Source organism: Pipra filicauda, unplaced genomic scaffold, assembly GCF_003945595.2.
Source record: "Pipra filicauda isolate LSUMZ 115617 unplaced genomic scaffold, ASM394559v2 scaffold83_size3615187_pilon, whole genome shotgun sequence".
In the NCBI taxonomy this organism is placed as follows: domain Eukaryota; kingdom Metazoa; phylum Chordata; class Aves; order Passeriformes; family Pipridae; genus Pipra; species Pipra filicauda.
In genome coordinates this window covers 2,828,388-2,855,065 of record NW_024105020.1, presented here as the reverse complement: position 1 = coordinate 2,855,065, position 26,678 = coordinate 2,828,388, and the positions used below count along the sequence as shown (strand labels likewise).

General features: G+C 39.5%; 2 protein-coding genes across 6 annotated transcripts in view; one reads left to right on the top strand and one right to left on the bottom strand.

Annotated features, from left to right (window-relative positions):
* Positions 1-26,050, top strand: part of EIF5B (eukaryotic translation initiation factor 5B) — a 36,064-nt gene extending 10,014 nt beyond the window's left edge. Inside the window, exons 2-24 of the mRNA XM_027718120.2 lie at positions 2,650-2,775; positions 2,867-2,954; positions 3,352-4,003; positions 4,482-4,702; positions 4,997-5,147; positions 6,711-6,806; positions 7,218-7,304; positions 8,694-8,783; positions 10,994-11,289; positions 11,914-12,021; positions 12,165-12,275; positions 13,110-13,177; positions 14,324-14,465; positions 16,051-16,182; positions 16,863-17,045; positions 17,173-17,334; positions 19,596-19,727; positions 20,982-21,113; positions 21,222-21,298; positions 21,422-21,586; positions 22,545-22,683; positions 23,244-23,405; positions 24,271-26,050. Coding sequence (XP_027573921.1) covers positions 2,650-2,775; positions 2,867-2,954; positions 3,352-4,003; positions 4,482-4,702; positions 4,997-5,147; positions 6,711-6,806; positions 7,218-7,304; positions 8,694-8,783; positions 10,994-11,289; positions 11,914-12,021; positions 12,165-12,275; positions 13,110-13,177; positions 14,324-14,465; positions 16,051-16,182; positions 16,863-17,045; positions 17,173-17,334; positions 19,596-19,727; positions 20,982-21,113; positions 21,222-21,298; positions 21,422-21,586; positions 22,545-22,683; positions 23,244-23,405; positions 24,271-24,378 — 3,628 coding nt within the window. The 3' untranslated portion in view covers positions 24,379-26,050. The remainder of the gene's footprint in view (positions 1-2,649; positions 2,776-2,866; positions 2,955-3,351; positions 4,004-4,481; positions 4,703-4,996; positions 5,148-6,710; positions 6,807-7,217; positions 7,305-8,693; positions 8,784-10,993; positions 11,290-11,913; positions 12,022-12,164; positions 12,276-13,109; positions 13,178-14,323; positions 14,466-16,050; positions 16,183-16,862; positions 17,046-17,172; positions 17,335-19,595; positions 19,728-20,981; positions 21,114-21,221; positions 21,299-21,421; positions 21,587-22,544; positions 22,684-23,243; positions 23,406-24,270) is intronic.
* Positions 13,313-26,678, bottom strand: part of REV1 (REV1 DNA directed polymerase) — a 70,851-nt gene continuing 57,485 nt past the window's right edge. For 2 of the 5 annotated variants that reach the window (XM_027718114.2, XM_027718115.2), the window contains exon 24: positions 17,575-17,872. In XM_027718114.2, coding sequence (XP_027573915.1) covers positions 17,714-17,872 — 159 coding nt within the window. In that variant the 3' untranslated portion in view covers positions 17,575-17,713. Of the gene's footprint in view, positions 13,425-17,574; positions 17,886-25,062; positions 25,626-26,678 lie in introns of those variants that run through there. The other 3 variants (XM_027718116.2, XM_039390552.1, XM_027718119.2) reach the window with 3 other exon arrangements.

Sequence of the window (26,678 nt, the reverse complement as noted above, 5' to 3'; positions counted from 1 at the left end):
TTGCTTGTCAATTCTTAAGAATTATAGCCGTATATATTGCTGTATATATAAGTGCATGCAGCCTTAATTTTACTTCATTGAGGAAACTTGCTGTGTCACTTCTTAGTAAATGGAAGTGTAGTGGAAAGTATAGGTTATTTTTCAGAAACTAAGCAGTAGAAGCCAAGTTTGGAAAGGCTTTTATACTATATTGATGCCACTATTGTGACAGCAGGACAGTCTTTATTATTATTCCTAAAGTGTTCTTGCTGGTGGGTGTTAGAGCTTAATGTCTGTGAATTAGTTTCTTCAGTGTTTGATTTGAGACTTTTTTTCCCCCAAAGAAGTTTTCTTCCTCAAGGTTCAGTTGAAGTGAGTTGATTTAACAGCAAATAAACCCTCACCCCTTTGAAGCCTGTATGCTGGAAAGCATAACAGAACATAGGCATCTTCTTTGCTTGTAGCAAAAAACCCCTGTATTTTGTGTTTGGACATAACTTTCTGCTAAGTTGTAATGTGAAAAGTCAGCCTTGAGAATATCTGTGTGAAATGTAAACTGTTAAAGGACTGATGCTTTGGTATCTGTACAACCACATGGTTAAGATCCTGTAGTAATGGGAGCAGTACAGCCTTGGAATTGTAGTAGAGCATGTACTTAGGTCTCTTTAAACTGTTTCAGGCTTGGATTTGACTCAGTCTCCTCCATTAACTCCTAGAGCAGAAGGAGGTGAGCAGATGTGCTTAATAAACTTGATATTCTGCAGTTAATGCAAAAACAAGTGTGAGGGCCCTTGTGTAGGCCTAGGTGTAGTGTAGTTAGCCTGAGATTAGGGCTTTAATTCTAGGTGTAGAGATGAATGACATTTTTATTTCAGCTGTTACCCCTGGTGTACAGCCAGTTAAACTGCTTAAAAAACCAGCTCCTCAATTGCTGAAACATCAAGTGAGCTTAAGGGGGAAATGGCCAAAAAGTTTATTTTCTCTTGAGGAGGTGAGGATTGCTTTAGAAATCTTTCATTAACTATTCGAGAGAACAGTTTCTTTTGACGAATGTACTACTAATCATGTCAGCACGTAGGAAGTGTTTCTAGGTATATTTAAGGTTTATATTTTCCTCTCTTGACTAAAAGTAAGTATCTCTGGTGATGCAGGTGCTGTACAACGAGGTGCTTTGTTGTACTGCTTTTTATTTGTTCAATCTACATAGAAGAAAATTTAAGATCTTAAAAAATACAAGTAATCAATCTTGGCCTTTAAAAATGAAGTGCATTGTTGCTTAGTTGTGCTATTGTCTCATATAAACAGTGTTTGGTGACTTGCATATTCCCAATACTTGGCATAAGTTGGGTTTGTGAATGTCAGCATTCACTTGTAAATGTGATTTTAAAGTTGTAAATTGTAAAATTTTACAACTGTAAAATGATTCAGCCCTTTCCTTTTGTGAAGAGAAATATAACTTAGACTTACTGAATTTCAGGATCTGTAAATGAATAATTAAATACTTGATTTTCTTTATTAAGATTCAACTCCTGGGTTTATAAATTGGTGAGGCCGAAGCGCTCTAGTAGTTTAGAATTTGCTGATATCTTGAAAGCCCTGAATTTGGAATAAATTAATTTCCCTTATTTTCTGGTTATAGTTTCTGGTACTTGGTGGGTCAGCCCTTGGCTGATTTGTCCTAAGTGGGTGGTAGTGATTAAGTGAAATTGCGTTTTCTGCCCACGTGTCTAAGAAAGAGTTAAATGAGATATTAACAGCTTATTGATTAAATGGTTCTTGAAACTGCAAGTTGTGATAAAAGTAGTGTCCTAATATTTGCTACTTTATAGACCAGTTTCAGTCTGAGAACTGAACTTCTAAGTGTGAAGCAGGGAATAAGTAAGTCTCCTTTCTTACAATTGTATTTTGAGCATGTTTAGGTGGTAAAACATCTGGACAAAAACTTTCAGCTTTCTTTAGGCTTGAGAGAGGTAATACTAAGGCAAGTAGTGAAAATGAACTGCATGGGTATTTTTTATGGGCTGCTTTAGAGTCTGGCTTGGGCCTGAACTCTGTTCCTCTGTGTGGCTTATTTTCTTAAAAGATAAAAATAAAATTTTCAGTCTGATGGCAAAGCACAGGCAACCTATTGTAAGGTGGAAGCTGTAAAGAACTTCCACTTGTTTGCTAAAGGGTGTTTAAGGGAGCAGATAAGTACCTCTTAGTAGATTTTCCTGGTTATAAATTGCAAAATTTCTTCTATTTGTGCTTCATTTTTACACTTTCACTGTGGTGGCTGCTTTTCTGTCAGTGACACAGACTGTGATTTGAAGGGCTAAAAAACTTATCTTTTGAAGGAACAAAGTCAAATAGTCTAGTTACATTCTTTCAGGAAGTTATATCAAATCTCACAGCTAAACTTTTAAAGTCAGTGTTGCAAGAACTGAATGTGTTTTACTGTTCCACCTTCCTTCATGGGGAGGACATGAATGAAGGTTTTTTCCTTTCCGTTGTACTGAGTGAAATAAGGTAACAGTGCATAATAGTTAAATATGGGGAGGTTTCCCTTGCATTGCTTATGTTTTGTGATTGATTTTGCATTTTGAAGCTTTTGTTTTATGCAGATGGCTTCTACTTATGTAAACTTAACGTTTGAAGTATTGAAAGTGCTGCTTTCCTTCCCCATTTTAGTGCAAAAGATGATATTGATATTGATGCCCTTGCTGCCGAGATAGAAGGTGCAGGAGCTGCAAAGGATCAAGAGCCTCAGAAATCCAAAGGCAAAAAGAAAAAAGAGAAGAAGAAACAGGATTTTGAGTAAGTTTGGGCTTTTTTCCTATCTGTCTGATTTTATTCCATTATCCAAAACCTCAGTTACTTAAGTACCCTAACTTCTTTCTTATTTTAGTGAAGATGATATCCTGAAGGAGCTGGAGGAACTGTCAATAGAGGCGCAAGGAGGGAAAGTTGACAGGGAACAGCCTTCTACAGGAAAGGTGAACACTGAGAGGGAAGTGGGCTTTTTAACAGAAAATTATTAAAACATGAGACACCTCTGTCCCAGAGAAGTTGTAGTGATACAGTGTAGTTGGAGATCCTATGTGAAACATGCAGCTAACATGTTTTTTTAATTATACTTGATCATATTTTCATAGTAAAGTCAATTGTGGAAGATTTTACCAGAAACCATGCCTTCATGCTAATAATTATTCAAAGCCAATCAGAAGAAATTTTAATTGGTACTGAGGTATGGTACACTCAGAAGGAATAGTTATTGCTTTCAAACTTTGTCTTCAGTATTAGAGGCTTTTCTTCTTATATCTCGATGCTACTTCTTAGCTCATGATGGCAAGTAATTTTTCATGGCTGATTATTGAATTGTTTAATTACCAGGTTGAAAATGACAATGAAGAAAGCTTATCAAAACAAGATAAAAAAAGGAAAGGAAAGAGTAAAAAAGCCAATCTGGAAAATGACTATGACAGTGAGGAAGTGGAAGATAAAGATAAAAAATCTAAGAAAACTCATAAAGCAAAACAAGACATGCTTTCTGGCAGCGATGATGATGATCATGAGACACGGCTTAAGAAGAGCAAAGGGAAAACTCAGAAGTCAAATAAAAAACAAGATTTGTCAGAAGAAGATGAATCTAATACTAAGAAAAGCAAAGAGCGTGGGGGTGGAGTGTCTACAGGTGAGAGTGGTGATGAATCAGATGATGTCTCCCAATCTAGAAAAGGACAAAAGAAAAACCAAAAGCAAAAGTCTGCTCCTGCTGCTGAAAGTGGGGATGATGAAGAAGAACCTTCATTCAAAGTAAAAACGGTGGCCCAGAAGAAGGCAGAAAAAAAAGAACGTGAAAGGAAAAAACGCGAAGAAGAAAAAGCCAAACTCAGGAAGCAGAAAGAGAAGGAAGAATTAGAAGGTGGTAAAGAACCGGCAAAGCCAAAAGAATCTCTAAAAAAATCTGAAGAGAAGGCCTCTCCTGAAATCACAGCAGTCTCTGGCCCTGGGGAAAAAGGAGAGACTCCTGCAGGAACAGAGGGTTTGTAACATGGTTCCTAAAACTGTAGTTTAAACACTATGGCTTTTATAAGGCCAAAGAGGTGGCAGGCAGTGAGGAGAGTTTGTTGATTTATTTTGAATTGTGCATACTAGACATTTGGTAGCCTTGTCTGCCTCTCTGTGTTGGCTCTTATGTGGCTGTGTTTTCTGGCCTGTAGTTTGTTCAGATACATGAGAAAATAAAAGCCAGATAGTGAATTCTTATTACAATATATGATTATGGCTCTGTATTGCAAGAGTACTTTTTCACTTCCCAGTTATTCTGTTACTTTAAAGCTTCAGGCCCTGACTTTGGAACTTAAGAGACAGTTTTGTTGTTTGTGTTACGAAGTATTTATGTAGAAGCCAGTGAAAATGTTCCTCATTTGGTGTTATTTATCATATTTCAAACATTAATTGTATTTAGAGTATCTTTGAAATTTCTGGGGTTTTTGAATGTATACCTCTTCTTTCTGTAGCTGATGACAATGAGGGGGACAAAAAGAAAAAAGACAAGAAAAAAAAGAAAGGTGAGAAAGAAGAAAAAGAGAAAGAGAAGAAAAAGGGTCCCAGTAAAGCCACTGTTAAAGCTATGCAAGAGGCCCTGGCTAAAATGAAAGAAGAAGAGGAAAGGGCAAAACGAGAGGAGGAAGAACGCATAAGACGACTGGAGGAACTAGAAGCAAAGCGGAAAGAGGAGGTACCGTATATGTCACTCCAAGGATAAAATAAGGGAGAATGTAATCTTAATTTGTATGCTTGCTGGTGCAGTTGGTGAATGATACTCTCAAGTATGTGGTGTGACTGTTGGGGATGGCCCTGTGCAGGGCTAAGGGTTGGACTTGATGATCCTTGTGGATCCCTTCCAACTCAGCATATTCTGCATTCTGTGAATTGGTCCTTAATATGTTTGTCATGAACAGAATATACTGTTGGCCAGCTTTTGTGCAAAGCATGCTCTAAAATTTCTGCATGTTTCTTTATCTCTTTCTAGGAACGATTAGAGCAAGAGAGGAAAGAAAGAAAGAAACAGAAGGAAAAAGAGAGGAAGGAGCGTTTGAAGAAGGAGGGAAAGCTTTTAACAAAAGCTCAACGAGAAGCCAGAGCCAGAGCAGAGGCTACTCTTAAACTACTCCAAGCTCAGGGTAAGCAGTAAAGTTTAAAATAATAATAATTAAAAGAACCCCGAAAAACCCACTGAACCTTCATATCTGTTACTGCTCTCTGTTTGTGTTTTTCTCTTTGAAGTTAGGAGGGCAAGTACTTAGTGATTCCATGTAAAGCTACTCTGTTGTCAAGGAATGCAGTGTCTGTCTTCCTTCCCCGTCCCCCCCCTTTTTTTAAAGTAGGTTTAAATGTCTGTATTTTCATCTTACACTTTAAATATCCAACTTTGTAATGCATTCTACTTGCAGATTAAAGATGTTAGTTGTGAAACTTAGGAAAAAGCACTTAAAGAAGAGGCTTAGTCCAAAGGCCAGGAAAAGCAGATGGGCTATGCTGCAGATCTTGTAAGACCGGTGATCTGGATCTTGTTGAATTAATTCACAGGCTTAATTAGGGAAGGGCATTGTTTTGCCTCAAGTTAGCTAGTCCATGGGGATGATATGTTATCCTCTTGGATTTGCAGGGGTATGTAGGAGCTTTCCTGTTTTTATGTGAAATATAATCTGTTTCCATTGCAATGAACTGAATTGTACCCAATATGTTGTAAGTAAAATGTTCTGATTTGTTCTTGGTAACTGGTTTGTGACTGAAAAAGGAAACTCATTCATGAGTGCTGTGTATCTTTGTAGAGAACGCTATCCGACAGTTTACTGGTAGGTGGATGTATAAATGTAGGAATCTCTGTAGCTAGTAAAGTATTTGGGGCTCTTAAATATACACAAAGACCATTTTCCCTTGGTCGTTGCTGTAGTTTATTAGAATCTTTCTGTTTATATGCCCCTACAATTGGATTTTTGTCAAATTTACAATGTAAATCACACAGTACCTGAAGGCATTTTGAGTGTTTCAGAAGGCGCAGCAGTAATTAAATTATTAATTTGTCTTTGCAGCAAACTTCTGTTTTTGATTTAACCCCTTCATACATTACAGCGCTTGCTTTCTGCTGAGGCAAAGATGAAGCTGGTGAATTGATCCTGGTGTTATTTTAATGCCTGAAACAATCAATGTTAAATAAAAAAAATCCCAAACAAAGACCCCCCCCCAACATGGAACAAAAGGGAAAATACTATCTGGTGAACAACCTTAAGCATTTAAGAACAGTTGTGCCTCTGAACTACTCCAAATTGTCAGAAACTAGGACCATTGGCAAATAAGTTTTAAATGAGTTTTCACATAGAATGCTTTAAATTGTTAGACTGAGATACGTGTTCATGAAATTCTGTGCAGGTCTGTGATAACTTCAGTCCTGCAATCTTAAAATCTGATTGGATTTATTGCTTATTTTCTGTTCGTCATCCCCTTCCCCCAGTTATCCACCTTCTTTTTGAGAGCATTCAGTAGTATCTGATGAATGATACTTCGATTGAGTTTTGCAGCTTCTGAATCCAGACTTTTAAAAAAGATAAAATATGCATCGAACCTACTTTCCACTCTTCCTTCCTCCATCTTCCAATTTTGGAAAACATGTTCTTATTTAAACCAAAGTTTGTTTATTAGTTACCTGGATTTTCTTTCTAACGATTTTTTTTTTTTTTTTGCAGGTGTTGAAGTGCCATCCAAAGACTCTGTGCCAAAGAAGAGGCCAATATATGAAGACAAAAAGAGAAAGAAGCAGCAGCAGCCAGAAAATAAAGAAGGTGTGGTTTGCATGGATTCTTAATAGATTAATCATATTTCTGGAAGCTTTTATGAAAGAAATCAGTTAATGCTAAACTAATTGCACCTCAGGGTGCCTCTGAGGTTCTTTTGACACCTCTACCCTCACATCCAAGTGTTGGTGACTTTTTATTTTTAATGAAACAGAAGAGAAAGTATGGCTAGTTCATTAGTATTACTTCGTTTTCTCTTGTCTTTTAAAGAAAATGAGGAGGCTTTTAAGGTCAAAAGCAATAGTAATCCTCTTAGCCAATAACTGACCTATCTCATAAACCTGTTCAACTGCTTAGAAAGCCAAATGTTTTCCAAATAAACTGGTGTGGAGCTGTGTGTCTCAGTTGGTTTGCACTTTGGAAGAATGTAGCAACCAATTTCCTGTCTTGCAATTTCAGAAAGTGTGGAGGTAACTTCCCCAGCTGAAGATGCTGTAGAACTGGAAACATTAGTGAAAGAAGACACTCCTCTTCCAGTAGAGCCAGGTTGGTAGTACATGCTAATAAGCTTCAAACACTTCAGCCTGTGTGTCAGTGCTGCATGAAAGTTATCATACCTCATTGGATGGGGCTGAGGGGCCATTCTTTCTTGAGGTGGTTGCCTTTTTTTTTTTTCTCAAGGGAGGAACTGATGGAATTTTATGGAACAAAGAGGTGTGAAGCTTTAAAATAAAGTGTAAAGGTCCCTTACTTATTCTGGGTGAGCTCCAGTGTTAAATTCGCTTAGGCAAGTAGCTCAAATAAGCTCATTCAGTGCCTTATGATTCACTTCCCTTGACTATTCATTTGCTTTTTACAAGGCCATTTGTCAGCAGTTAGGTGAAGATAGGGAGGAAATATGCTGCTTCTGGTGTTGACAGTGCAATATTCGCAGTGATTGTATTCTTTATGCCAGATGTTTTGCTTTCACGAGTGCTGAATACGGTGGATATGGGTGAGCTTGTGGAAATGAGTTAGCAGCCTAGCAAGTGATTGTTACCTTCATTTCTGCCTATGTACAGTACTTGTTTTGTACTAGACTTCTTCCTCAGCAAGGAGACTGTTTCAATTTTTACCCTTATTCTTAAGTTAGACAAATACTGACAAAATGCAGGTTTTGAAAACAAAGCTGAATGTGTGCTCTAATTCTGGCTTATCTCATGATTGCCATTCCATTGCCATAAGAAAAGGTCTCACTGGCAGAATGTTAGTTCCTAGTTAATATTCTAGCAGTGTGGAACCTACTCTTCATTTCAGAGAGCTGAAATTTCATAACTCAACAGGTGCTGCAACAAATATATATTGTATAATGCTTCTTTTGGAGAGGGTTGCAAGTTTGCATTTTTCCACTTGTCTTTTATTAAGAGCTGCAGTCTCTTCATATATCTGACTGAATTCCTGTTGAATTAATAAATTAAGTGCTTCTGAAATTCATGGTATAATTATATTGAGGCACCCGGAGTCCTTTTTATAGACAATTTGTATTTTCCCACTAGTTAAAATTATACTGCAACCCAACTTGTATTTGTGTTTCTCTTTCACTTTCTTACACATGGCTGACTGTTAACTGGGCAGCTCCTTTCAGGGATCGTGGTTGTGGTAGAGGTTTTTGTGGCAGGCACTTGCATGATATGCAGACAGGATCTAGATGAGTAGATTTGCTGTGTCTTCCACAAATATGTTTTGCTAGGCAAAGCTGCTAGGACTATACAATATTTGTGGAGAGAATTGGAGATTATTTCTTAAGTCCTTATGGTATGTGGAGATATTTGATAGAACTATGATAACAAGTAACTTGGAAGTTGCATGTGTCAGTATGTCAGAAGAAGGGGCATCTAAAAACGTTGTATGTTGCTGGACTGACTGTTTCTTTTCCTTTAACGTTGGATTTCTTAGTTTCAGAAGAAAAGGAGGAAGAGGATGAAACTGAAGATGCGGGCTTGGATGACTGGGAAGCTATGGTTAGTGATGAAGATGGAGAGAAAGGTGGGCATGTAAATACCAAATGTGTGCATTTTCTGGCTAAGAGGTTTCTTTGGGCTGAGTTTCCTGTTTCTGTACAAAACTATTTTATTTAGATTTTTCCTCCGCTTCAGTAGATAAATTGTGAGGTAAGTGATTATAAATAGATATAAGACCCTCTTCTCAAAGGCAGAGCTTTCAGAAGCTGCACAAATACTGCTTGAGACGACCCTTTGGAAATATTCATGGGTGTAGAGTTACCACCTGAAATAAATCAATTAGAATTTTTTGTTCTTTTTTTATGGGACTGAAAATCCTCTTCTCTTAATATGTGCTTAAAACACATCTGGGAGTTCAGGGAAACTTTTACCTGGTGTTGTACTTCTCTAGTAATTGTTCCAAAGCCATAGAAGTTTCACTACACAAATCTAGCAACATCTAGGAGATGTACCTTTGAGACAAGTTCTGAAGGAAGTGAGGGACAAAACGGTGTGAAGGTTAGTGGGCATGCATTATAGTAAGTTCTCTCCTACAAGGAAAGACTGAGAGAATTGGGATTGTTCAGCCTGGAAAAGAGAAGGCTTTGGGGTGACCTAATTGTGGCCTTTAGTACCTGAAGGGAGCCTACAAGAAAGATGGAGAGAGACTATTTACAAGAGTATGTAGTGACAGGACAAGGGGGAATGGATTCAAACTGAGAACAGGTTTAGTTTACATATTAGGAATAAATTCTTTACTGTGAGGGTGGTGAGACACTGGAACAGGTTGCCCTGTGGGTGCTGTGGGTGCTCCCATCTGTAGAAGTGCTCAAGGCTGGACTGGATGGAACTCTGAGCAACCTGGTCTAGTGTCCCTGCCCATGGAATTGGGGTTGGAAGAAGATGGTCTTTAAGATCCTTTCCAACCCAAAGTGTTCTGTGATTCTGTGATATGCTTCTTTCAGAAGCAGATGAGGGGGAAAAAAGGAAAGAATTACCAGAACATCCATATTCCTGTGTATATATGCCAAAAGCCATATTCTGTCTGCACTCAACAGCAATTTTTATGGAGAACTTAGAGCTGCACAAGAGTCAGGAATAACTTCTCAGATATTTTCTTCCGGTTGGAGAAATGTGTATTGCTGTGAGCCATCCTGAGCAGGAGTCAGTTACTGGTCCTAGTGCTTCCATAATGTGTCTTCATTGGTTCCTATGCTCAAAGACTATTTATTCATCAAGTACTTTTATTTGCTCAGGCCTGTACTTCTGACACCTGTGCTTTCAAGTGTGATACTTTATATACAGATATGTACAGCAGTATGGATTTCATTCCAACACAAGTGTGTTCCTGTGGTGCTGGACTGTTCTGCTTTGAGTTCTAAGGGCTGCTCAGACTGTTTTAGTCTGGCGCCACTGTCCTGGGGAGGACATAGCACTTCTTGCTGCTTGGATTTGAAGGCTCTGCCAATGGGATCCAGAAGAAGAGCTTTCCTGGGAATTAGATTTAGTGTATTACTAAGCTGATGGCCTTTTAGCATAGTAAGGAAACATAATCTCTAAGAGCAGTGAGCCTCCTAACAGCACTGTAAGGAGGAGAATGCATGGCTTTAAAGTGTTCCTTGTGTGTTCCAAGTGTTAGCTTGCCTCTTATGGTTTCTGAACTAATTGTAGATGGGACGCTTTCAAAGAAAGAAAATTACTTTTTGATAGTTCTTTTTCTTTGTTTACTGAAGAATTCCCCTGAAAAATATTAATCTTCTCTGAACAGTCTAAGAAAATGTTAAGATGAGATTCTTTTATAGGTGTAGGAGAGATCATTTGTTCTAATTGTTATGTCTACTTAAATGTGTGTTCCTGATCAGTAGTATGCAGAACCCATATAGGAATGAATTTGGAGTATTTTGGCTTTCTTTTTAAAGGTGTTGGTGCATTCATTCCTTTATGAAGTGCATACAGCTTTAAAGGATGTCATTTTGTCTGAGTATCTGCAAGTAAAGTCAAGCATAAATGTGCTGGTATCATTCTTTCCCCCAGCCCAAACTCGCTCTGCTTGCCTGGATACTAAACACAAGTCAGCAGCTCTAAACATGAAACACTTTTACACTGCAAGTTGAAAAATTATCTTGACAAGCACTTATTGTAGTACCTACTCTGTCCTCACTCTTCTGGAGTAGTCTCTCTTTTTACTTCTTGTTGCCATCTCCCCCACAGCTATGAATTTAATAGAGACTTTTTACTTCAATTTTTTTTTGACAGAGAGCAAACCTGTTCACATTGAAGTCAAAGAACAAAATGAAGTGGATGAGGAAGAGGAGGAAGAAGAGGAGGAGGAGGAAGAGGAAGAAGAGAGTGAAGAATCTGAAGACAGTGAAGGCAGTGAAGATGAGGATGAAAAGACTTCAGATGAGAGAGAGGCAGACTCCCAAGCTATTGGAAAACAATCTATGGAAAAAAAGACCAGCAAGGAAATCAGCTCTGATTCTGAATACGACTCTGACGATGACCGCACTAAGGAAGAGCGTGCTTATGACAAAGCTAAACGGAGAATTGAGGTATTAAGATGCAGTCGGACTCTTGTGTTGTATAAGAAACAACTTAATTTTCAGTTAATTGAAAAGCCTTTTTGTCAAATTTGTCAAAATGATGGCCGTGTCAGGACTAACGTTTAGGCAGGTTCAGAAATTGTGTTAATTAAGAAAAAAACACCTGGTTTCGCCTGAAGATGAAGTATTTGCTTTTAGGCAACTTGACCACAAAGATGACAACTTCAGTGTTGTTCCTCTCCACCTCTCTCCCTCCTGGAGAAAGAGGCTTCTATCATTACAAGTAGATATTTCCAAGTTTTAAAAGGTGTGTTTAAACTGTTCAACACTTTTGTGGCTGCTGATGTTCTTGGTTTCTTCACCCAAGATACTTCTTCAGAATGCACCATCAACAAAGCTACATGTTAGTGGATATAATAACTTAGGCTGCTAGACTGTAACCAAAACCAAACAAACAAGAACTTATCTGTTAGTTGAAAATTTTTGATTTGCCAAAAGAGGGATGACAGACCTTGAATTGCCTTGAAAATGTAAGTCCTGCAGTTAGCAACGTGTTTGTATGTATGTAATCAAGTCAAGAGGTGAGGTGTGGTTTCTGATTTATGCTTACTAATTTTTGTGTCTTTTATATAGAAGCGACGAGCTGAAAACAGCAAAAATATGAACACTGAAAAGCTCAGAGCGCCAGTTATCTGTGTCCTGGGGCACGTAGACACGGGCAAGACCAAAATTTTAGATAAGGTAAGGTGTGGAGTGTGAAGGCACTGCTGTGTGTCGTGTTTATGCATGTGTTTTTTTTGGTTGAAGACAGAAATAATTAAAATGTGCTCAGAGAACTTCAGTCTCTTACATGTAAGTATTTCTGGTCTGTTTTTCGTCTTTAGCTTCGCCACACTCACGTGCAGGACAGTGAGGCTGGGGGTATCACTCAGCAGATTGGTGCAACTAATGTTCCCCTTGAAGCTATTAATGAGCAAACCAAGATGGTGAAAAATGTAAGTTGCAGCACTTCAACAACTGTTTCTTAAATATGAAATGTAAACTAATTAAGGCCGTGTGAGATTTCCTGACATGGACAGGTGTCCTTATCCCCCATCTCTAATTTTTTTTTTTTTTTTAAATTTTTTAAATTCTTATCCTTCCCCCACCAAAGGGGAGGCTGTCTCATTTTTCATTTTAGTTGATACATTTGGTTTCAATTAATGCATTGTCCTTTCTGCAGAAAAATATGCAAATACTGGTTACTCTGTTCTGGACAGTGCATATATGTCCATAGACTGCTTATTTGTCATTATTTTGATTGTAAATTGAGACGTTTTGAAATCTACTGAGTATATTTTCTGTTAAACTTTACCATTTGCTGTATGTGCTGGAATTGGGCCAGTACCTGGGTGATTCATTTTTGTGTTACAGAAATAGCAACTGTTCTGTATTGCTTGTTTTGGATACTATATCCTATTTTGCTTGCGGCAGCAGCTGACTGAAAAGCCTTAGTAGTGATGACTTTTTCCAAGATTTTTTCAGTGTATTAAATATGTAAAGTGAGGGGAGAGGAGAAAATAATCAAGACAAGGATGATAAATCTCACTACCCTGTAGGCTGCCTTGTCTTACAGGTTTTAGCTTATTCCCCTTGATACCTAGGGGAATGTGCTACTTTAATATTGAAATGAGCTTTGGCTGATGTGGTTTATGAAGAGTGCTGGCCTTTCTTAATATATGTGTCTGGATTTTTGAAGTGCAGGCTATCAGTAATGTTGCCAGCTCTTATTTTGTTTGTTTTAATTCTTGTGCCATCTCTATAAGAGGACTAATATTTTGAAATGTTAGTTTGACAGAGAGAACATAAAAATTCCAGGCATGCTGATAATTGACACTCCAGGACATGAGTCTTTCAGGTAATGTTTTCTCACAATGTTGTACTTATCAGAAGTGACAACTAAAACATATTTTTAACAAAGTGCGAGGTTTTTGCCTAATTCATTGTGTTAGTCCTCACTTGAAAAAAAGCCGAACAAAACCAAACTATAAAGTAGAGGAATAAGTGGATTTGCTTCATTTGCAGGTGCTTTTTATATCTGGTTAATTGCTGGCCTTTTATAGCTGATTAATTTTCTGTCTTCGTGCCAGTTGAGCCATGAATATCTGAAAAAGCATGTAAATAAATAGTTAGTGTACTAAGAGGAAAGACGGAAGCAGGAAGCTAGCTGGAGAAGGAAAGGTGAGGATTTCAGGTGACCTAAGTACTCTGCTATGAAAAATTAAAACTTCTGTCCTAATCTCTGGTTCATAGTGTCAATGTTAAGGTAACTGAGTTGGTAAGACTGGGAGTTACTAATTGCACAAATCATCTGAGTCTTAGCAGACATCAGATACTGTCTGGGAACACCAGTGGCATGCAGGCAAGCCACTGAATCAGCTTTAAGGTTAAAACGTGGCATGCATAACTGAACTCACTGGGACGAAATCTCCAAACAGAAGGATTAAGAGTTAAGTATAAACTTCTGCAAGCACTGAAATGCCATGTTGTGGGACACTTGTTAATGTCCAGATCAGTACCTTGGCATCTTACCACTTACAGTTCTTCCATCTTCTAGCCAGGTTTTGTTTGGCACCAAAGATGTGATAGTCTGTTTATATTGTTTAAAAAATATAACATTGTATACATAGTGCTTATGTAGCATTGTAAAAAAAAAAGGTCTTGTTCAAATTTTGCACTCCTGTATTTCACTTTAACTGTCCTAATTCTCGCTCAGAAAATGATCAGAACATGTCTTACATAATAAAAATATATAATAATACGAGAACTATTGGGAGAATAATAGTTTCTTATTTTTGCTTACACATACTTTAATAAATTCTATTAAATTTGCAAAGTGTCATTTGAACACTTTTTATATAGTTTCCATTTTTGAGGGGAAATAACTACTTGATCAGCTTTAGCTTTTTGTTTGTCAGTGCAAGTTTGACATTGTACTTGGTGTTTTTATTAAAATTCTGTTGCTACATTACTGATTTTTTTTTCCTGTCTTTTAATGCCACAGCAATCTAAGAAATAGAGGAAGCTCACTTTGTGATATTGCTATACTTGTAGTTGACATCATGCATGGTTTGGAGCCACAGACAATTGAATCACTAAATCTGTTGAAATCAAAGAAATGCCCCTTTATAGTAGCTCTCAACAAGGTAGGATAGCTTTTTATTCTCATAGTGTATATACACTTTCTCTATGCTAAAAGTGTATTTGGCATTTGACAATTGTCTGTTTTCTTCCTTGAACTGCAATTTTTTGTGTGAAGTCTGAAGTGGTGGTTCTAGGATCCTGTGTTTGTAATTTTTGTGTCCTTGATACCACAATGGCTTTACAGGAGCTTTGCAGAACAGTCAGTTCTTCTTGGAATCCTTACTGATGAATTTTGTTTACCTTATGTAACTTCTGTATATGATTCACACTTCTGGAAGTTGTACTTCAGTTGTGGGGTTTTTTTTCCCTTATATGGATTTTTGTACATTTTCTGATAAAATTCACACACAAGCTTCAAGCTGAAAAGTCACACTTCATTTTAGCCACTGATACTTGTTAGTTTGACTTGAAGACAAGCTGACTTTAAGCCCTTGGAGCAGTAATATTGATCACTGGTGCAAAGTGTTTTTGGGCTTTGCAATATTAAATGGTAAAGTAGCTAGTTACTTTCAGCCCTGTTTTTAGAAATCCTGTGCATGAGAAATTATGTTGCCTGTTTGTGATGACTTGATGAATTACATATAATTCATATGACCAGATAGATGAATTATGTATGTGGAAATTACTCGTGTCCAATGACTTTGGAAGCCATCTGAGATGCTGACAGAGAACTGTCAGAACTATTCATGTGCAGTGTAAAAATTTCAAAAAATGAAAGGAGTATTAAGATTGAAGGTGGTTGAGGAGGCCATTATCTCATCACTGAAAACAGCTACTTTTTTAAAAGGACCCAAACAACCTACTGGATGGAGAGGTGTTAAGGCCTTATGGCAGAATGGTAGAGAGTTCAGTCTCAGTTAGACATGAAGACCCAAATATGTTTCACCGCTGTCACAGGCCTACAGTGAACCTGAGATTAAATAGCTGAAAGTTCTTGCATTTCAAGTTATAATTGTATTATTTGACTAGGTAATAATTGTTTTCTTAAGATGTAATTTTGATTTTGTACAAATGTAATAGTTTCTTGGACTAAGTTGGTCCTGCTTTGGAAACTTACTTAGGGGAGTGTTTCTTAAGTACACAGTCATGTCTTTTGAACAACTCACTGTGGTCCCTTTTCTGTAGCAACACAGGAAATGGTCCAAATTCAATAGTAAGTTTTAAAAGTTCTATGTAAAACTAGTACAGTCTCTTTTTTGGGGGAAAAAACCCAACACCTCATGATTTTGGAGGTTTTTTTGTGTGTTTTGTGAAGCTATACATGGCTCTCTTTCTTCTGAATATTTAAGATAAAACTTGATGTAATTAATGCATATAAACCTTTTCCATATGAACCTAGATTATTATAGCTTGAATTTTTAAAACCTGAAGTAGTATTGCTATTCTAAAATGATTGACTTTGGGTAAATACACAAACAGACCTAAATATAGCAGCTAAAGCAAATAAAAAAGATTTAATTTGATTACTGGAGCAGATAGATGGCTGGCTAAGTTGGTTGGTAAAGTATTTCTCACCAATAATGTGGCATAAGCATAAAGATGCCCTTTAGTAAGCTGCATAAGATGACCTACTGCTGTATTTTCAAGATTGATAGGTTATATGACTGGAAAAAAAGTCCAGACACAGATGTAGCTGTCACCTTAAAGAAGCAGAAGAAGAATACGAAAGATGAATTCGAAGAACGTGCAAAAGCTATCATAGTAGAATTTGCAAAACAGGTAGGTTGGAATATTCAAGGTTCTTTGCTTAACAAAGTGATAGTAAATGGGGTGGGTGGGTGGTGTGGTTTGTGTGTGTGTGTTTGTTTTGGGGTTGTGCATGTTTTTTATTTTGTTTTGTTTTTTCCCTCTTCCACAAAACAACTCAGAATATCAAAAGAAAACTGTTTCATCTCCTCAGACACATTGGTGTTTACCTCTCATAAAACAAACTCCATTGTTGTTACATTAATCCGTTTTAACTGCTTCATCCTTAAAAGTGTTAGTTTGGAGAAAAGTAGCTAATTGTTGTGCATGGTCAGTGGAGGCATGAATAGCAGATGAAGTTTTATGTCCCTGTTCTTTTTCTTTTTGGGAATAGCCCAAGAGAGTCTCATCTGTCTCTTTTTCCCTTGGATGCTGGCAGGGTATGAATCACATCAGTTCTTGAAACTTCTTTTGTTGATGACATACAGTGCTGTGTAGAAGCTAGATGGGCTAATTAGCTTTGTAGAGTTATCCCACACTGCTTCCAAGTGTGGATTGAGGATTCATGTTCCATAGCATAACTGTCAGTAACAGTGTTGGTTTTTTACATTGGCCTTTAAAAAAATGCAGTGGTACTTGACTGGGGCTGAATGTTTCTGTTAATACTGATACGTATATGTTTTTCCCTGTGTAACTGTTAATCCTGATTCCAGGGCTTGAACGCTGCCTTGTTTTATGAGAATAAGGATCCCCGCACTTTTGTTTCTCTTGTACCTACCTCTGCTCACACAGGGGATGGCATGGGAAGCCTGATAGCTCTTCTTGTGGAGCTCACGCAAACTATGCTGACTAAGAGGCTGGCTGAGTGTCAGGAGCTGAGAGCTCAAGTCATGGAGGTAATTCAGCAGCTCTTCCTTGAAATTCATACAGAAATTTCTTCCTTCCCTGCCTCTTTCTTTCTGGTAAAAAATTGTATGTTTGAAGTCCTTAAATAGGGAGTAACTTTTTTCCCCTTTCATTCAGGTTAAAGCTCTGCCAGGCATGGGCACTACCATAGATGTTATTCTGATTAATGGACGCCTGAAAGAAGGAGACACCATTATTGTTCCTGGAGTAGAAGGTCCTATAGTGACTCAGATTAGAGGTCTTCTGCTACCTCCTCCTATGAAGGAGCTACGAGTTAAGGTATGGCAGCTGGTTTTAGTGTACTGGCATTTAAAACCAGGAAAAAATAAATCAAGCTTTATGAAAAATGAGAATGTAGTAGAGTTCAGCTATATTAGCAGTATCTAAAGGTGGCTTCAAGGGAAAGACAGCACACATCTGGTGTTTTTCTGTGAGTGTACCTGTATGTACCTATTGGGGTGTGTGTGTTGTTACGATAGTGGCAAAGAAAAGGATCAAGGAATTATCTTGCAGTGAGGATTAGGATGTGCATGCTTTAATAAGGGATTTGAGCATGTGGCTACATATGAGAGGGAGATACCCATCTTAAATGGAAACTGGAGTGTACTGGTACAGTGACTTCTGAGTTCAAGTTACATCATTAGTGAAAATGTTTTTTTTAGTAACAAAAATCATATACACTTAGGTTTGAGAAAAGCGAACAAGTGAGTTTCTGGGGTTGGTTGGTGAGTGGCAGTGACCAGGACCTCTGCAGAATCTGTAGACTCTTGGCATTTTTAAGAGTTGCTGGAAGTTTTGCTGCCTTAGTCTTAATAGCCTGAGGAGAGACACTGAAATAAGGAGGTGACACAGAAACAAAAGGCTATAAATAAATTGATAAATATATTAAGATTCATGCATACAATTCAAACATGATTAAAAGAGCTGCTCTGATTTTTCCTGCTTAAAAGTATCTGGACAGATTTTGTTTAAGGCAAAAAACTCCATACAGATAACCTAGGTGAATGTAATAGGATAGGCCTTAAAGGTTTGGTTCAGAGGTGTAAAACTAGTGTCCCTGCAGACCGCTGTAGTCCTTGGTGTTTAATCTAGTTCCATCCTGCAAATGTAGATACTCTTGTAAGTAATACTAATAATTGTGGGGCCCTGGGTTGACGTTGGTGTTCTCCTTCTGCTGTGAGATTGTTGTTGCCTCAGAGGTGCTGAAGCATGCAGTATTGGTGCTGAGGTGGAATCCAAGCAAGATCCTCTTGACCTGCTTTAAGTAGAAAGACAAGCCCTTCTTTCCGCTTGGCCGGCTTATCGACTGTGCGGTGGGACAGTTGCCTTGGCAAATCTAAGGCTTCCTGCTCTGGAGTGCAGCTTTACAGTAATACCTTGGTAATGGCTACAGAGGGACAAAAGGGAAATGGATGTTTATGCTTAGGTTTTGTTCTCTGCTTGGTTGGAAGCTGGTGAATGTTCTTCTACCATGAGGAGTGAATTGAAAGCGTTTCCACCCATTTGCTTCCCTTTATTTGAAAGCAGAAGATAAACTGGTGTGTGAAACTCCTAGGGACTCCAGGGTTTTCATGGGGACTGAATAGCAACGTAACTAACAGGTTCCCATCAACAACATCTTCAGATGTTTTCTGTCCTTTGGTGGGAGATGGAGCACAGGGTATCAGCATCATGATGAACACTGGATTTGGGAACTAGAGCTGGGCAAGTAGATCCAGGGTAGCTGTTGGGTTTTTTTGAAGCAGACAGTGAGAATGCATTTTGATTCAGCTTGTTAATGCAGAATTGTCATCCTTGAAATAAGACCCACATTTTGGGGTGGAGGGCTACAGAACAGAGGCTTGCAGGAACAAAGTGCTTCCTGAGGAAGGAAGCTGCCTTGCAGTTATAAGAAAAGGATTGGACATGTAAACAAAAGAAATGAAGAAACAAACCAGAAAATACTTCCAACATCGATTTAAAGATCTTCAGAAATAACTGGTTTTGTCGTGCCTTGGGGCCATGCCCTGAGTGTGGAGAGATCTTCAAGGTTCCCCTGGATGGGGAGGAGCACCTGGGAAACTGAGCGTGGAACTATGCTGGACAAGAGGCCTTTAGTGGGGGAGCGAGACAGCTCTTCCTGCACAAGAACTTGGGCTGTGTATCAGCTAAGCTTTAGTGCTTTTGTTGAGGTGTTGGCATCTTCCCCTCACTTCGCTATGGGTTTATTAGCGAGTAGCTGCCTATTGGCCTATTGCTGCTTGCACTTTTCTAGCATATGTTTATCTTTGGCCCCGTTCTCTGTTTTTAGAGGATTTCCCTGTGCCCTGCCCCTCTTAGCAGTGGTGCAGGAGTATCTGAAGGGAGAGGAGCGTGCAGACAGGAACATGCAAATGCAAAGCAGAGACAGTCACTGATGAAAGATGGGAGGTGCTGGACTTCAGTGTCATGCTCTCGGCTGTGCTTGTGGGTTGCAGTTTCTTCAGCTGCTCAGCACTGCATTGTGTTGCTGTGCTCCATTGACTTGAACTCTTTGCTAGTGTGTATAATCTCTTTTTCAGAACCAATATGAGAAGCACAAAGAAGTTGTTGCTGCTCAAGGTGTGAAGATTCTTGGGAAAGATTTGGAAAAAACGTTGGCTGGTTTGCCACTGCTTGTAGCTTATAAAGAGGATGAAGTCCCAGTCCTCAAGGTGAGGTGGCTAATGTTGAAATACAACACACTGAGGGTAACTTGAGTTCTCTGGTGATGAAACTCATTCAAATGTTGACAGCTCAGTACACAAGTAACTGGCTTTTTTGGTTCCTTTAAAAACTGCTGTAACGTGCTGTAGCCTTGTGCCCATGTGAAGCTTTAGTGATGAGATGTCTTTAGTGTCTTGACCATTAGCTTTTTCCCTGATATTTTGCTGGGGTGTCTCTGCTGGTAGAATGAGATGTGAAAACAAGTATCATGGCATAGTTTGACTGTTAATTACTGATTTTGTATTTATAGTAATTTATGCATATATTCTAATTACATTATATTAGGTACGTATCTGCTAGTAGAGTTCTTTAAACTGTCATAATTGCAAAGCTGATTTAAGACTCACGTAATTTCTTTTCTGACTTAAAAAGTTGTGGAGAGGATGTAGCTATCCTAAAACCAAAATTGTGGTGAGATGCTACTGTTCTCCAAAGGCAGAAAACTATTTTGAAATTACTAACACACAAGGTTTCTTTTACTTTTAACCGTAGTTTTACTTTAGTCTTCTGTCTACTTATTTGTGCCTCTAAAGGGACGTTAAACTTTTTGGATGTCCAAACACAGACCTAGTTGCTGGGTACATACAAGAACGTATATAAAGTGTACTGCTAGGAGTAGATCCGTGGTGTCCTCAAGTAAATGGCAACACCCATTTATCTGCCAGAGGAAGAGATGGAAGTGCTTGGGTTTAAAAGGCGTGGGCTCTGAAAAATGTGATTTTGACTCCTCTGAAAGCAGCAAAATGGCCTTGCTGCTCTTGCATCCTGTTTTGTACCCAGGCCTAAAGAGAGTTCAGGGTCCTTTCCAGCTCATGGCTTTAGGAGTCAGCTTTTCCTATTAATCCTCAGGCAGCCACAGGCATCAGCACACACGGAGTGTTTGCTCAGCCCTGCCAGCAGACAGGGGAGAGCGATGTGCATTCTGCAGACTCCCAAGATGGGCATTTGCTCTGTTTTATATGATCACCTTCTTGCAAAATCCTCAGGTCTAGTTCAGCTCAGGCTTTTCTAATGCCAGAAGCAATCACAGAGTCTCACAGGGCTCTGTATGACTTACACTTCAAGTCTGAGTTGGGACCTATCACTATGGCTGTTACATACTTTCACCAGCTCATGAACAGGAAGATTTTGTATCCTGAGGCATAAATAGCAAGAGAACTAAAATTTCCTTTTTCTCTCTCTTATTTTTTTTTCTTCTAAAGGATGAACTAATACATGAACTGAAGCAAACACTGAATGCAATCAAATTAGAAGAGAAAGGTGTTTATGTCCAGGCTTCTACTTTAGGCTCTTTAGAGGCATTACTTGAATTTCTTAAAACGTCAGAAGTGCCAGTAAGTACTTCTGTGCTGTATCTGATGTTGTTGGTTCTGTGTTTTAGTCACTGTTTCCTTTTGACTTGGCAAGTTTAGTGACTGGATTTATGTGGCTTTCTTCAACAGTATTCAGGAATTAATATAGGTCCTGTCCATAAAAAAGATGTTATGAAGGCATCGGTTATGTTGGAGCATGACCCACAGTAAGTAACTTTGCTTTACTCTGTTGATAAATGTGCGGTGGTGCTGCAGGAAGGCCCAGTGCCCTCCTTAGCTCTGGTTCTGTGCTCTGTCTGGTAACCCCTTGGACTCACTCTTCCCTGCAGGTATGCCGTCATTCTGGCATTCGACGTGAGGATTGAACGTGATGCACAGGAAATGGCTGATAGTTTAGGAGTGCGTATCTTTAGTGCTGAAATAATTTATCATTTATTTGATGCCTTCACAAAGTATAGGCAAGACTACAAAAAACAGAAACAAGAGGAATTCAAGTAAGTATGAGCAGTCATATTCTGGATGCTTCCCAAGTAAGTGTGTTGCTTATTTTAGTATACATGAAACTGCATTTTACCTCGTTTCCTTGTTATTACTTAGTGATGGGAAGGAAGGGGAGGGTAGAACTATAAATTTTCAAGAATTCAGCGCTCCAGACTAACTGCTTACATCTGGGTTAGGCATAGTAGGGTGAGAGCTGTGAAAGCTGTGCAGCAGGTACAAGATTCAGCTAGAACTGTTATGTAACATGGAGTGTTTTTATTAAGGTTTGCTTTCTATACTTGGCTTCTGTTCCTAATTTCTGACAGATGGGTTAGCCTTGCAGACTAAGAAAACTGAAGGGATTTGGATTCTATTGTTTTATATTTATGCAATTCCAGTGTAGAGGGCTTCATTCTGACTGCAGTAACATGAATATGCAATCATTTAAGGACTTATGGGGACCCAAAATAAATTTTTGGAATCATGTGTCATTGGGTGATCCTCAGTAAACTAAGATAGTCAAAATAAATTAAAATGTATTTCATTTCATATTGATCCCAATTTGAGTTTGTATACTTCAGCATTTAAATGTATTTGTTCACTTTACAAACAAAAATCTTGAAATTTTTTGAGTCCTTGTGATGGGTTAAGGCAGCAGTATTTCTATTCCTGCGCTCTTCTGCAGTTGTTATTATACTGTTAAATTCCTACTCCTTCAGTCGTGGTCTAAGTTGAGCGCCCAAGCCTGTTAAAGTAAAATCCATGCCAGCCATGCTGGATTATTGTTCCCTGTAGTTCTTGAAGATCAGCTATTAACAAGTTTGAAAAAGAGATTTTTTCCTGCTTGATTTTTTTCCCCAAGAGACACTCTTAGAATAAATGCCCAAGAATTGTGGGAGAAGGCAGAGCTGTTAATGCTACATATGCTGTTCCAGTCTCTCCTTCCAAGTGCCTTTTCTTGTCATCTTCCAGGCATATAGCAGTGTTTCCATGCAAGTTGAAAATCCTCCCTCAGTTCATTTTCAACTCTCGTGACCCAATAGTGATGGGTGTTGTTGTGGAGGCCGGCCAGGTGAAGCAGGGGACTCCCATGTGTGTACCCAGCAAAAATGTAAGTAAGCACCTCTTCCCAAGGGATGTTTGATCCACCTGGTAATTCCTGAGATGAGGCACCGTGGAATGTTTGCACGCCTTTCCCCAGTGTGCAGATTTCTGGTAGGAGATGAGGTTCAGACTTGAAGATCAGATCTCTCTTCTGGGGATCAAGGACCTAATTGCTCCCTGCCAGCAGAGTTGAGCCCTGCAGCTGGACACAGGAAGTGTGGCTGGAAGGTACCTGCCTGAGAGCCGTCCTCCTTCCCCACTGCCAGTGCTGTGCTCGAGTAATGAGCACAGTTGACTTCCCCCCTACTTAGCTACCAGGAATGACAACTCCCACCACCTTGAGATAACCAGTTGATATCCCAGATGAGCTATGGGTGGTTGATGTTGCTGCCCTTTTCGGTACGAAGCACTTGCTGTGCCATGTTTTGCTTTGCCCACGCTGAGGCGGCAGCTCCACCAGTGCTGTGCTTCCCGCAGCAAGTCTGTGTGTATAAACGGGAGTTTAGGGAAGGGTGTGTGCACAGGGGGTTTGTGGATGTGTCTTACAGCTGCTTCATTGCATTACAGTTTGTTGAAATTGGAATAGTTACAAGCATTGAAATAAACCATAAACCAGTGGATGTTGCAAAGAAAGGCCAAGAAGTGTGTGTTAAAATAGAACCTATTCCTGGGGAATCACCTAAAATGTATGGACGACATTTTGAAGCAACAGATATCCTCGTCAGTAAGGTAAGAGCAATCTCTGTTTTTGGAGAGGGCTTAGGACAGACTGGCAGCTTGCTTGAAGTGGAACTGTTGCATGAAGCCTAAAAAACATGCAAGGAGCTTCCTCTTGGAGACTGACAGACACTTGGAACACAGTATGTGTGTGGCATTGTTCAGCCGAGTTCCCTGTAGCCTTAGTATGAGGTCTGTAGTGGTGTCCCTGGAGAGGCCTGAAGGAGCGATGGGCTGCAGCTGAAATACCTTGTAGCTCCCAGCACCCAAGGGGGTAAAATGCTACACTCGCTGTTCGCAAACCATTGTCCGTAGCTGGTGCTCAGCAGTCCCCCAGAGCATCACAACTGGTGTTGGGAATCGTGCAATAAGTAGCTGCCCTAATTCTGGAACACTGGACTTGGATGGGGAGATGATCACTTGCTCAGTCTTTTGCTGTTGGATGCAAAGCCACAGCTCTCCCCACTCCCAACTGCTTTAGTCACCATGTTTTAAGACACCCCCTGCCACACACACATGCTGGGGGCATGTGCCCACAAATGAGGGGTGAGTAGGGCCTGGGATAGGGACAGGGAGGGGGTGCTGGTCCTGAGGGCCCTGGTAGAAGCAGGAGACCTCTCCAGTTCTTGCCTTACTGCATAAGGGTGCGATTGTCCATCTACAGAGACAGACCACATAAGGGATGTGATGAGAAGAGAAATGAAGGGAAATGAATGGGATGGTCATACAGCTGATCAGTGGCAAACCTGGGATTAGAACGAGCTGGCCTGCTGTGCAGACTTGATGCCCTTTCTTCAGATTGTTTCCAATGTACTAAAACTGCCTTTAATACACTTGCATATGTGCATTTCTGATGAGATTGTCTTGTGTGTTACAGATCAGTCGTCAGTCCATCGATGCTCTGAAGGACTGGTTCAGGGATGAGATGCAGAAGTCTGACTGGCAGCTTATAGTAGAACTGAAGAAAGTGTTTGAAATCATCTAGATAACTTTTTACAGCAACGGGGAGGCAGGAATAAATGCACTCTTCCTGTTCTAAAAAAGTTACCAACAAAGTCGTATATTAAAGACAGTGTTGGATATATGTTTGGGAGGAAAATATGTGGGTAAAATGTTTTCCATGAGAAACCAAGAAATTTACACTGGTTTGACAGTGGTCAATTTACATGTTCCCATGGTTCCAATGTGCCTGTTCACCTCTCCTACTGCCCTTCCTAATACTGGCTGCTGTTTTAAAGTTTGCCCTTCCTTCTCTCACACCTTCCTTCCACCCTTTGTCCCTCCCTCTCTCCAAAATAAAATAAATTGAATTTTTATTACAGAACTAAAGCTCTTTCACTTTTCTACTGATGAGAGCAGTACTGCAGTATTTGATTAACCAAGCTTCTGCAGACTTTGTGATTCTCGGGACATTTTTGATGTAAGAAGTACTTCTTTATTTATGCATACCTCTTCCCTTGACTTTCTTTTCCAACATTCTGCTTTGTGCCTATAGAAATTTTTTTAAATAGAAAATTAGGCAGTTGGATATCTCTGTATTTGCTTTGTGTGAAACAATGTTGTAAAGCATAGCTGCCCACCTTTTACTGCTTGTACAGTTCATGGAAGTCAACCTGTAATCATTATAATGCAGAGCCACAAATAAAGGAGATGGACAGAGTGTAGCCCATTTGTTTTACAGTTTGCTTCAATAATCACAATTTCACTCCATGGGCTGTGGCAGATGTGGAAAGGCCAGGAGGGGCCCTCTTGCCTCTCTCTGCTTGGCAAAATGGTGGAGGCACATTCCAGCAAAGGCGTCTCTTCCTCTGGCTGCACTTCCCCCTGCAGTGTGTGCAGGGTGCTGATGTCAGCGTTCCTGAAGCACTGGAGGGGCAGGCCAGGTGTTTAGCACGGCACAACTCCCGGAGGAGTTCAGGGCTGGCATCTCTTCTCCAGCTGCTGCTCAGAGCAGTGTCAGTACCTGTGAACAGCTGCCTGCCATGGAGCTGCGCCTTGGGATGCTGCATCAGAGCTGTTGGGGCATCTGACACCGTGGGACTGAACCAGCTCTGAACTGGATGATGTTTGTCATGACCAGGAGTCAGCCTGTAATCCCAGCATTTTCCTACTTTACCTTCCCCTCTACCGTCCTGCTGGATGACAGTTTGATGTATTCCTATGCAGGCTGTCTGTGGGTATCTTACAGCTCATGGTGACAGGAGCAAAACAAGCGCTCTTCAAAAGCACAAACTGAAACAAAATCAAGAAGGATCTTTCACACAGCCGAGATTTTTAGCATTTAAGATATTCACAAGAGTTTAACTTGCAACAAGCAGTTTGATCAGATTTCTTCTGTCACTTAGATTACTTTTTTTGTTGGAAAAATCTGAATGTTATAATTGGGATTGTGTGGACTCCATTACAAAGGAACATTTAATAACTCACCTCCTTTGCAAATGGAATTTAATTTACCAGAATTTTTTTTTTTTGTTAGACTTAAAACTTGCCATTGAAAAGGATGTTTTCAGTATGGTTGGTGTGTGATGCAAATTCTCGTTGGTGGGTGAACAGAATTATCAGAGGGAGAAGACTGCATTTATTTAATTGTTAACATTTGCAAACTATGCAATCATGAAAACTACACTAATAAAGTTCTTAAAAACATAGATGTCAAACACTGTGGTCTCGATGTATTCTTGATTGTTTCCTCAAAGGTGGAAGGGTGTTGTTCCCACAGGTAAAAACTCTGGGAAAAAGACTGTGCTACTTTGGTGGCTTCCTGCTGGGGAACTTAATAAAATATGTAAAATACCTTCACTAAAAGACTTAAGGAAGCAGATGACTGTTGTTATATTTAAGGACTTGGAACAGGGATCACAAAGAAAGAAAGTATAACTACAACTATCCTGACTTAGCATTACGTAACTGTCTTTTAAAGATGGGACTCTGAAAGACCTAAACTAGAAACTAATGGAAACTTAGATAACTTGATTTAGATAATGTAGACATGTATCTGCAAATCAATGCAAGTGTTTATATACATGGATCAGATCCCCCCAGCCTTCCCAAGGCTGAACAGTCCCAGCTCTCATCCTCTCCTGGTATTATGGAAGAAGCTCCACTCCCTTAGGCACCTTTGCGGCCTGTGTTGGGATTGCTTTGTATGTCCAAGTCTCTTGTACTGAGGAAGCAGCACTGGACACACACCAGTGCTGAGCAGAGTGGAACAATCTCTTCCCTTGGCTTCCTGGAGATGTTGTTTCCCATGCATCCTCGGAGGCTCTCAGCTGCCTTTGGTGCAAG